The 12,170-nt window shown below is 53.3% G+C and overlaps 1 protein-coding gene across 2 annotated transcripts in view; it reads left to right on the top strand.

Annotated features, from left to right (window-relative positions):
* LOC144129012 (rho guanine nucleotide exchange factor 17) overlaps positions 1-12,170 on the top strand; it is a 149,672-nt gene that overhangs the window by 30,635 nt on the left and 106,867 nt on the right. The window contains exons 2-3 of one of the 2 annotated variants that reach the window (XM_077662877.1): positions 5,149-5,340; positions 5,796-8,082. In XM_077662877.1, coding sequence (XP_077519003.1) covers positions 5,234-5,340; positions 5,796-8,082 — 2,394 coding nt within the window. In that variant the 5' untranslated portion in view covers positions 5,149-5,233. Of the gene's footprint in view, positions 1-5,145; positions 5,341-5,795; positions 8,083-12,170 lie in introns of both variants that reach the window. The other variant, XM_077662876.1, reaches the window with a different exon arrangement.

Raw genomic sequence — 12,170 nt, 5'->3', positions numbered from 1 at the left:
ACATTTTGACAGCTTGGTGTACTCTGCAATTTATTCATTTGTTTATTTTTTCTGCTGCGAAAGCCCTCCCTACACAGTGCCCTCTGCCGCATGCGCGTAGCACTTTGCGGGCGTATTGCCGACGTCTTGACGTAATGAGTAGAACGTGCGCGTGGCCTCGCGTTGGGTGCTTCGCTCGGGCCGGTCGTCGTTCTACCCCCCCCCCCCCCCCCCCCCCCCCCACCCCTCTATACCTGTGCGTGCAGCGTGCGCTGTCACTTATTCGTGGTGGTAATGTGACCGATGATGATGTATGCGACGCCGGCGAAACCATAGACGTGGTTCCGCTGCAAAAAAAGAAAAAATAAAGAAAAGAAAGGGAGAGGGGCAATGATCGGTGCCGGCTTGAAGAGCTCTGATTGAACTGAGCACAAAGCGCGCCAACCGTCGTGGAAAGAAAAAAAAATTGGCGGTGGTATAGATCTGGTTAAACCTGGAGTGAGGCGATATCTACATCTGGCCGAGTGGAACTCGCTCAGCCGAATTGCAAAGTCAGTGTTTCGCCGCTCCGTTTCGCCGGGCGTTCCTTCTTCATCTTCGTCCCACATGACACGGCACATGCGCACAGCTGTTGCAGCTCGGTTTCGCCGGCGCACCACGCCGCCGGCAGCAGCAGCAGCTGCTCCGCATCACGTGACCAACCATGTGACCAGGGGTGGCCACGCTAAAGGCTCGAAGAGGTGGCGTAGTGTAGCTATCGCTACAAAACCCGGCGGGACCTGCTGAACAGCCAGCCCCTGCGCGAGGAGAGACGATGGGGTGTACGCGTCCCCCACTCAAACTGCACGCCGTTAAACGAAGCTAAACAGGGTTAAACACGACTAAGCATGGTTAAGACAGGATGAGTTCCTGCTTAGTTTTGTCTGGCCGCACTGCTTCAGAGCTGATGTATTGTTTTTTTTCCATGACCCTCAACACCTTGATCTTACTGTCTGTGCCGTACATAAAGCATTATGGATGATTTTGACGTGAAAACTGAGTGAGATGGGGCGGATGTTGGAAGGCGATTATGGCGTCGTTAAGTTTTCGTTGAGTGTCCACGGTGTCGCAAAGACGGACGCCTTCAGTGGCAAAGGGAGCGTCTGGTTGCAGCAAACGCGAATCCAGCTAGATGCCACCTTGTAGGTAGCTGGAATCAACACATTAGCCACATACGCCGGATGTTTTGCAGAACGGGGGCCTTAACGCTGTCGCGTTAAAAAACGTCTTTCCTTCGAAGAACCCCAGCTGTGAGGCATTAACCGGAAGCCGTCCAATTAATTAATTAATTAATTAATCAAATCACTTAACCAATCAATCAATGAGCACAGGTGTCCATGGCCACAAAGCAAGTGATTCGTATTGACGATTATTTCGTTTTAACCGATACTTAAGTATACACACATTTCGAACGAGCTTGACGACTACTGCTTTCCATTGCGACTTCGATGAACAGTCGAACGCTGCTGACCGAAACATGTGTTCTGATAGAAAAGAAGAGCACCCGTTCTCGTTTTTAAAAGTCATCCGAGAAGACTTTTACGTAGCTGAAATGGGTTTACAGCGCAGGCAGACAAACACAGGAAGGTACGAAGTCACAGGACAGCGCGCTGACTAACAACTCAGGTATTTTATTGACCGATCAGTCGCTTATATGCCGCAGATGCTCATATCAAGAAAACAGAATGGCGGGATAACGTAGGAAGAAATCAAAATAACTGATATCCCGTCATCGCACAAAGTCAAGGCATGCAACTAGCTCTCTTACAGCACGAGATATTTCAGTTATTTTTTTCATAGCTAAATTGAGGGGTTGCTGACGCACGAGCTACCGGACTTGGCAATCTCATCGGCTTCGATGATCTCTCTTCCTAGCTGCGTCGTGCATCTGCGCGGCACCACTGTATTATCTAGCCTCGGAGCACAATTACTGCATTTCTTAGTGTGTTGAATCATTTTACTGCCCGAATTATTTTGAACATCTCTTCCGTGCTCCCTTAACCTCTCGTTTAGGCACCGTCCAGTTTGACCAATATACCGCTTACCACAGGTCAGCGGTAAGGAGTATACGACGCTCATCGAGCATGGTGGCACTTTGAACAGGGTACGTGCTAGTCTTCCGCATTCACTCTCCCGCAAATCCTGGAGAGTTTTCAGGTGCAGAAAAGACCGCATTGACGCCGGCCCAGGACCCAATCTTCTTGATGTTGTGAGAAATCCCGTGAAGATACGGGATAACTGCCACCTTCTTTTGACCCGTTTGGTCGGGTCGCCTGTTTACAGGTTTGTTCAGCAGGTGTTCGGCAACTGACGTCAACTAGGATGGCCTGTAGCCTGCACTTGAGGGGCCCTGCACCTGAACCTTGAAGCTGCGTCTTACTAAATGGGGACAGGACTTGTTCAGAGTGCTCGATAGGCACTATTTTACGATGCCTATTTTTACCAACAGACACGTCTACTTGAAAAATGAAGTCCTAGATCTAAAAACCTCATGAAATCTTCTTCCGGTAATTCGTGCGTCATCTCTAATGGTGCTAAGCACTCTGAAAACGTGTTCAGATGCTTGGTCACACACGATTTCTTGTCACACGTACTCCATAAAAACAAGAAAGTCATCAACGAATCTGAGAACTTGTGAAGCGGTGGTGTCACGAAAGCGGGCATGCAGCATCTTGTCACATGTTGACAAAAAGATGTCACTTACGCATAGTGCTAGGCACGAGCCAAAGCTGATTCCTTGCTTTTGAATTATTGTGACATCATTCCACTGAGCATACGTCGACCTCAGGTATACATTGTTAGTAATTGAATGAAGTTGTCCGCCGATAATGGTCTTTTCTGCGCCTGAACAATTCTCCAGAATATGCAGGAGAGTGAATACGGAAGACTTGCACCTACCCTGTTCAAAACGCTACCAAAGCGCTTCGTAGGATGTTCGATGAACGTCGTATACTCCATAGCGCTGACCTGTGGTAAGCGGTATAGTGGTCAAACCGGGAGGTGCCTAAACGAGAGGTTAAGGGAGCACGCAAAAGATGTTAGAAATAATTCTGGCAGTAAAATGATTGAACACATTAAGAAATGCGATGATTGTGCTCAGAGGCTAGATAATACAGTCACCATCATCAGCCTGACTACACTCACTGCAGGGCAAAGGCCTCTCCCATTTCTCAACAACTAACCTTGTCCTTTGCCAGCTGTGCCCACCCTATGCCTGCAAACCTCCTAATCTCATATGCCCACCTAACCTTCTGCCGCCCCCTGCTACGCCTGCCTTCTCTTGGAATCCACTCCGTTACCATTAAGGACCAGCGGTTATCTTGCCTTCGCATTACATGCCAGTTCCAAGCCCATTTCTTCCTCGTGATTTCGACTAGGATGTCATTAACACGCGTTTGTTCCCTCACCCACTCTGCCCGCTTCCAGTCTCTTAACGTTACACCTATCATTTTTCTTTCCAGGGCTCGCTGCGTTGTCGTTAACTTAAACTGAACTCTTTTCGTTAGCCTCCACATTTCTGTCCCGTAGGTGAGTACCGGTAAGATTATGCTGTTGTACACTTTCCTCTTGAGGGAAATTAGTAAACTGCTATTCATGATCTGAGAGAACCTGCCATATGCACTCCACCACATTTTCATCCTTCTAGTTATTTCCCTCTCACGATCCGGATCAGCTGTCACTACCTGCCCTAAGTAGACGTATTCCTTTACCACTCCCAGCACCTCGTTGCCAATTGTGAACTGGTGTTCCCTGGCTAGATTGTTGAACGTTACTTTGGTTTTCTGCATATTAACTTTTAGACCCACCGTTCTGCTCTGCCTGTCTAACTCATTCATCTTGCTTTGCAATTCATCTTCTGAGTGACCCAGCAAGGCAATGTTATCAGCGAATCGCAGATTATTTAGGTATCCTCCATTAACTCTTATCCCCAACTGTTCCCAATTCAGGCCTCGAAATACCTCCTATAATACAGTGGTGCTGCTCAGATGCACGACTCAGGCAGGAAGAGAGATTATCGAAGCCGATTAGATTTGCAAGTCCGGTAGCTCGTGTGTCAGCAACCCCTCAATTTAGCTATCAAAAAAATAACTGAAATATCTCGCGCTGTAAGAGAACTAGTTGCATGCATTCACTTCGTGCCATGGCGGGATATCAGTTTAGCAAGGTGAAAAGTTGTGCTGGTTGGTGCATGTTCTTGTGGCAGGAACAGCGCAGCACGAGACAAAGCAGGGACATGCGGGACACGACGCTGACTAAAAACCAGATTTTTAATGCACGTATATATAGCGAGATGTGTACATATTCGACGAACTTGAATTAAAAATCGGGATATCAGTTGTTTGGCTTCCTCCTACGTTGTACTGCCATTCTATTTTGTTGATGTGAGCAGCTGTGGTATATAAGCGACTGATCGGTAAATAAAATACCTGAATTGTTAGTCAGAGCGCTGTCCTGTCACTTCGTACCTTCCCGTGTTTGTCTGTCTGCGCGGTAAACCAATTTCAGTTATGCACCAACTAGCCAGCAAAAACTTTCTAGCAACTTTTAGGTAGTTTTATTTTTTCTATTGCGCAGTGTATTTTGCTACCTTTCAGTTATTTCATATTACCCTGCCATGCTGTAATACACTCTCCGGCGGAACAATTATTCGTGATGGTGTTTCAGACAGTTGACGGATTTTTTACGACCCACAGGCAGCTGGTGCTGTTGCAGCCCGTTGATGCGGACTGATACCTTTGGCGCATCTGCAGTCGTATTTTTGTTCGTGATTAAGTCCTAACGCCGCGTCCGTATACCGCAGGTCTGTGGGCCAGCGGAGCTCCAGCAGTGCAGCGTTCACAGCGCGCGTTCAATTAAATGGGTCGCTTCTCCGCAGCTGCCTGCTTGCTGCACTCAAATTGGAGCGCCCGCAAACCGAGTGATTTCGCGCAGCTCGCTCGTCTATTTCTTCTGGGCATTTTGCAATGTGTGGCAGCGGGCTCTGGCACAGCCCGTTGCTGCCTATTTGGCCCCGTAGGAGTAACACCTTCCGCTGGCGCCGATTGCGCAGCCCGCTGGGCGAGAGAGCGGCGCTGTAGTCGTGTCGAGGAGGGTGTGTGACGAGAGACGTGTGTGTGACGGCCGCAGCAGCCCCGCGTGGTGCCAGCCGCAGCGTGGCGGGGGAGGATGCTGACTCGCTGCGACGGACGGTGCGACGAGGCTGCCGGCGGCGCCCATGACGGAGCGGCGCGTGTCGGTGCGCGAGCGGGCCCGCGAACTCGAGGCCCTCGCGGCCAGGGAGGCCTCGCCGCAGCTGGCCCACAGGGCGCGCCTGGCCCGCAGGTGGGTACCACTCCTGCTGCAGCATAGCCACCCCGTCCCACTCAGTTTCCTAGCGACGGTCTCTCTGGCAAGCCTCGAGTGAGGAAGTGAGATAAGCGAAATCAGAGCAACGCGGTAGAAAACTTTATTTTTTTCTCATATGCCGCCTTTGCATGTTTGTTTATGTTTTTACCTCTGCCTTATGTTATGCGCATTGATCGAGTGACGAAACTCAGCGTGATTTTGGAGGTAATAACCAGAACCGTAGGACCCTTCCTCGCTGGTAGTTCAGCTGTTTTTTAGTCCTGGTAAGAGTGCATAGTTTGTTTACATGGCATGCTAGCTCCACATTGCACTCTAATCAGCGCCTTGAAGTGTGCATGCTATCTGGAGCGAGAGAGCCCATTGGTCCTTTACTCGTTGCTGCTGTAAGTGTCCGGGCGCGAAGGCGAGTGGCTGACAGCGGCGCCTCGCAGGCTCGGGCTGACGCGCGCCGACTCGGAGCCCGGCGCCGAGGGCTCGCGCGCGGGGCCCTGCCACTGCTGCGCGCAGCCGTCCGGAGAATGCCTGTGCAGCGGCGACGGCGGCCGGCTTCTGTCCGTGCCGCACGTGCCGCGCAAGAAGGCGTCGGCTCCGGCCATCACGCCGCTGCGGGGCGCCCCGAGCGCTGGTCTCGTGGCCGAGGGCTCGAGCTGCGCCGACATCCGGCTGGCCTGGGAGGCCCTGTGCTCGGCGGCGCAGGGGCCCGAGGCTAGCGCTATTTCGGATGAGCCCCGCGACGAGAATAGCGCGCCTATCTTGGGCGCGGCGCAAGGTGACTCGGCGCGGGGCCCCCTGGACGCGATCCTGCAGTCCCTGGAGGAGATCTGCAGCCAGCTGGAGGAGGCGCCCGGCCATGCGGAGCCCGTGATGCTGCCGGACGCCGGCGAGGCGGCGTCCCGGCTCAACCCGCGCTGCGCCCGCTCGCAGCCCAGCTCGCCACGCGTGCGCGCCAAGCCACAGCTGCCGGCCTACCTGACGCTGGCCCGCCGAGCCCGCCATGACGACGCGCTAGAGATCGAGCAGATCAAGACCATCCTCGCGTCGATCGACTTCTCGCGCTACCGCAAGAAGCGCGCCACGCTGGCCGAGGAGGGTGGCCAGCCGGCGGCCCTCCAGGGGTCCAGGCTGCGGGAGCTGACCGAGAAGCTCAAGAGCCCCGTCGGTGCACCGGGCAGGCCCTCGGACGCGTGGAACCGAAGGCCCGCCCCCGTGTGTCGCAGCGCCTCCTTCTCGACGTCCGACCTGCCGTCAGTGCCCGCGACGCCCCGCGAGACGTTGACACTGCCGCGCAAGGCCCCCGCTTCACGGCCCCTGGTCCGCGCCGCGGGTCGGGGGGACAGGGTGGCGGCGCTGGACGACGTGGCCATGTCCAGCCTGTCCCTGGACTCGGCCGTCGAGTCCATCGTGGACGAGACCCCGTACCAGCGCGAGGCGTCGCCGCCCGCCGACAAGCGGCGCGTGCAGCAGCAGCGCGGGTGCCGCTTCGCGCCCCTGGACGACGACGGCAGCCGCGGCCCGCCGCAGCCCCCCGAGAAGCGGAAGCGGCGCAAGGGGCTGGCGCCCGTCGAGGGCCCCAAGAAGGAGACCGGCCGCTCGCTCACCTACCCGCCGCAGCGCAAGACGGCCGAGCAGGAGCTGGCCTTCGGCTCGGTCGACAGCAACGGCCTCAAGGCGCTCGGCGGCCGGCCCGAGAAGCAGCCCAGCGACCTGTCGCTCGCCGACAGCCACTTCTGCCCCAGCGAGGCCCTGGGCGAGGAGACGTTCGGCGACGTGGTGCAGAGCCTCTCCTCGCGGCCCGAGCAGCCCGAGCAGCCGCGCCAGGAGAAGAGCAAGAAGAAGCACCTGTCCGACCCGAGCGCCGACAACACGGGCGCCGCCGCCACCGAGCTGCTGCTGGGCGCATGCTGCCGCAGCGAGCCGCAGCTCTCCTGCTCGGGGGCTCTGCACAAGCGCCAGCACTCGGGACCCGCCGCGCTGAGCCGTGCCGCTCCGCAGCCGCCTCCACCGCCGCCCCTCTCGGACTCGGAGCGCGCCACGTCGGACACCGAGCGCACCTGCAGTCCGCAGCGGCGGTACTCCAAGAAGCGGCTGCGCGGACCCTACGGCGAGATGCTCGAGCAGGAGATGCGCAAGACCGGCGAGATGCAGAAGGCGGCCTTCTGCGAGGAACTCAGCTTCCTGCTGCCGGCCGACAAGCCCCAGACGACCTCTTCGATGACGACGACCACTGGCGCAGCAACGACGACCTCGACAGCGACTTGCGCAAAGTCAAGCACGAACGCATCAGCGACGACGTCGGCGGCGCGGTCCAGGCCCGCACACCTGTCCAACAGCCTCTCGCTGGACGACACCCAGCTGAAGAGTTCCTCAGCGTCGCTCGAGGCTGTGCCCGAGGCCTCCGCGCCGCGGCGAAAGATCAGCGCCAATTACCCGCTGACGGGCTCCGACACGGCTTCCCTGATGGTGTGTAACAGCAGCAACGCGTCGGAGGAGACTGCTGGCAAGGCCCAGCCCGTGTCGTGGTTGACGGCGGCTGGCGACTCTGGTAGTGGTGCGAGGACGCCCGCGCCGTCTCCCGTGCCGCCGTCGCCGCAGCTGAGCACCGGTGCGCCCGAGAGGGCGGTCAGGGACACCCACCACGAGCGGTCGCACAGCAGCCCCGTGACGTCGTCGGACGGCTCGCCCTTGCTCGTCAGGACGGGGTCCCTGCGACGACACCAGGTAAGGGCGCTCTTTTCCCTCTTGCAGGTTCCCAACTGAACGCTCACGACGGCGTCGGTCTGTGCCGTACGGATCCTTCTTTTGAGAAAGTTTCGTCGCGGTATTTGATGCACCCTGACGTAAACAAAAACTGCGTAAACAACGTACACGTGACGCTCGCAGTGCCGCAGGTCCGCCACCGCCCCCTGGAGGAAAGTTCGCGGGCTGCTGTTGCGGCTCCGAGAGTAAAAATAGGGTCGTTGTTAGGGAGGTGGAATTCTTCAGAAGTCGTGCGCTAGTCGTGTTTACTGAAGCGGTGCTCGACATTGCAATCCATTTTTTAAAAATTTCTCGAAGAGTTAATATCGGGCTTGTTATTGTAAATGCTAAAAAGCGGCGCTTTAATTGGGTGACATGAACAGTTAGGTTTGTTTTTCGTTTTCTTAGACGGAGGTAAAGGTGCTTTAATTGACGCGCACTTCAGGCGCGTGCGCATCTTACGATACACAGGCGATGTTAGTGTGACGAGATGGTTGATTTTGAATGGTGGCTTCATGGTACAAGCGTGTGTTTTCTGCTTTGTTGTTGTTAACAGCTTTGCGTCATGCGTATAACATGTCCCTTTCACCATTGCGTGAAGCAAAAACTATTGTTACTTAGTGAGGCTGCAGCGCGTGGGGCTTATCAGTAATCTTTTACGCAGTAGAGCATACGGCTCGTTCGGACGAAAAGCCGTCGGCGTAGTAGTAGACGGCACGGAGTGTCAAAAATCGGGGGCCGCGTAAAAGAAAATCGTATCATGGTAATTTGCGGTTCTGGTGATTGAGGTTGATTGATGTGTGATAGGCGATGACGAGTTATTGAAATCAGCGTAATAAATCGATTAATTAAAGAAATGAGCAAATTGGGAAAGCGGGGCTCAATGAGTCAAAACACTCAAAGTGAAAAGTCAATGCTTGATGATGCCATTAAGAAAATTTAGTGCGTAATTGATAAATTAATTAATTGAAACAATCGAAAAAAATGAAAAATGTGTACAAAAGTGCCACACTGCTCAGAATGGGAAGCCTAACCCACTACGCTATCGCGTCGTGCCCTTAAGTGTCCTCTCCATTTTTTTTTTTTACATAGCCGTCGCTGGGTAGGCTAGTACGGACATATTGTGCCCATATATCTTGGTCACGAAAAAAACTGTTCCATGCGTCAAGGTTGTATTTAAAGCCGGAAGTACTGATTCCGTGTTGACGTGCTGCGTGTGGTTGTTTTTGTCAACATGCGCGTCCCCTTACAGTTGCGTAATTCTCTCGCTTCCGTTATTTTTTTTTTGTTCTTTAAGCAGTGCAGTTTGGGCAGGTAACCATATGTCGCGCCGCGTAACTAAACAGCGACTAGCATTTATCAGCGATCTTGTATTTTTGCTTGAGGGTAATTGCTGCGTTACACGCACGAAGAAACACTTTTATAACTCATGAATTAATGAAAAAAGTTACGATTTCAAGGGCCTTTTTCAAAACAGTTATTAATCATATCCGTGCTTAGTAACGTTGTGAAAAACGGGTTTCACGCTACCTGCGCCTCACCTTACTGCGTCGACCGTCATTTGTCATTTTGCACTGCCCGAACTTTCTCTCTTCCGTAACTTTTATAACGGTATACTCTCGGCATCTAGGTTCTCTTCCGGGTTTCATTGCTGCTAATTCTGTCCATTCATAAAGAGTCTCAATTCTCTTGTATTTCCCAGTCAGGGAAAAATGCCGGAAAAAGTTACACAACGCAAACCGATTTGCTCGCGATTTTAAAACAACCACTAGTTGGCTAACGGCGAATTAATAAGACACGACCGTAAAGTTAAAGCCTCTGGTTTAGATCGAGAACGTTCTTAGGTGCATACGATGAACAGCATTTCATGACGTATCTTCCGAGAATTTAAAGGTGTCGTATAGTCGGGGACAAAACTCTGTGGACCACGTGTTCCTCAAACGAAGCCGATAGCTGTATTATTATCCGGCGGCTGGAGACCACACTTGCGGAGATGAAAGAACAGAGTTTTGACGTTCACCTCCATAAGTGTGGTCTCCAGCCGCCGGCTAATAGCAGAGCTACAGGCTTCGTTTGAGGAACGCGTGGTCCACAGACTTTTGTCCCCGACTGTACGTGTGGCGAAGAGCATTGTTTTTGTTTTCATTCTTTGATTTGAGTTTATTGTCTTGATGACAACATCGGAGGTGGCACAGGTGGCAGCGTCCGGTAGGACCGATGGTAGCTAATACTGGTGGTAGTACCTGCCTTAAGCCGAACAGTGGATATTTGTATTAGCTTGGCAAGCATACCACAGTGACTGCGCAGTTACATACACGCGTCGAGTGACCGTGCTGTGCGTGTTGACTCGCCGGTTTAGCTGTGTTAGGAGCCATATCGCTCCACACTCAAGAAGGAGACCAACTCGCATTTCGTTTCACCGTCTTTTTACGCGATCTCGGTTTCTCAATTTTCGCCACGCCGCAGCGCTGTCGGCTTTCGAAGCCGGACGTTGCCCTGCTGATTTGCATCCCGTTTTGCGGCTGTGCCCTCAGCCGGGGCTGGCTGTGTTTTTCCAGGCGCCCGACCTCGTCTCGCGATGGGGACTTTGAACCTCGCACTATATTTACAAACTGGCGTGAGAGGCCGCTCGCGGTGTATAAAATCGCGCCGCGGGCTCGCGCGCATCTGCGGCCGGGGGCAATAATTCACAAACTTGGATCGATGCCATGCGCCCCGACGCGTGGTTTCACGCTCACGTAACCCCCCTCACCCTCGCGCGGACCACTGCGGGACTGCGGTTAGACCGTGCGGGATGTGATGTTGAAATGTTCGAGGGTGGTCGTTGGATGAAAAACGAAAGCAGGAACATGCAGAAGAACTAAAACAAAAAATACACGACAGCTAAGCTTGTCCTCCGTGAAAAGTAAGCGTCGATAGCACATTAGCCTCTGTGCCTTCAAGTTCAGTCTTTTTCCCCATTCCTTGTAACGACTTCCAAGCGACTTATACTCCGATTTTTGTGCATTGAATGTTAAGATATGTATCCATTTTTATTTTTTGATCCGGAGGCTGACATTTATAACGGCTATTGGATCCGACGCGGAATCGCATCTGTTGACTGTCAGGACTTTGGGTTTGTCTTCAGCTGTTCTAACCGCCGTTTACCCCTAGGAGGCAAGACCGGATGTGACGTAATGACGGTGTTGAAAACATGCTGCTTTTTTGTTTCTACTCGACGATGGAGCCCTACCGGTACCAGTCAATGTTATGTCGATGTTATGATCTCACAGAATTTAACGGGGGCCTTAGAAAGCACCACCAAAGCTCGGACACCGCGAGCTTTAAAACTTTGCGTATACGGTAAGCACGCTGTCGTGGATGGAAGCGCGGAATAGCCGCTGCCGAGTGGACGCAGATCTGCATATGCTCGCTCTTGCGGCCGCCGGTGGCTGCCAACGGATTCGTATCAAAATAGAAACGCGTGCACACAAACACATGACGGAAGAACCACCGCAGAGTGTTTGGAAGGGCCCCGTTTTTACGAGCCTTGAAGCTCGTAGAAGTTACTTTGTGCAGAGCTGAGACGGCTTTCTTTCTGCGTGGAATGTTGTCCGCTTTGGACTTCCTGCCCCAAGTCGGCGGGGAGCATACACGTTTTGCACGCACTTAACGAGTGTGGTCAATTTCAGTGGTCAAGAAGGGAGTCTGAACGCTCTCACCAAGAGTCACTCGTGTATACTAGCAACGACGTCCGACTATAAATTCTTTTTTTTTGTTCAATATGCTTTGCGCCATTCGCTCATCGCAAATTCTTAGCGTCGAGTGATCCGTCTAGTTTTAGGCTTAACCCAAGTTCACACATGTGGTGAGTTCGCAACGCTGCGCTTTCAGGCAGCATTACTTTCAGAGTTTCTGATTTTGGTTTGGTCGAGTTTAACGTCCCAAAGTGACTCAGGCCATGAGGGACGCCGTAGTGGAGGGCTCCGGAAATTTCGACCACCTGGGGTTCTTTAGCGTGCACTGAAATCGCACCGTACACGGGCCTCTAACATTTCGCTTCCATCGAAATGCGACCACCGCAGCCGGGA

This window comes from Amblyomma americanum, chromosome 4 (genome assembly GCF_052857255.1).
Source record: "Amblyomma americanum isolate KBUSLIRL-KWMA chromosome 4, ASM5285725v1, whole genome shotgun sequence".
Taxonomy (NCBI): Eukaryota; Metazoa; Arthropoda; class Arachnida; order Ixodida; family Ixodidae; genus Amblyomma; species Amblyomma americanum.
The sequence above is the reverse complement of the archived record's forward strand: the minus strand, read 5'-3'. Positions and strand labels throughout refer to the sequence as shown.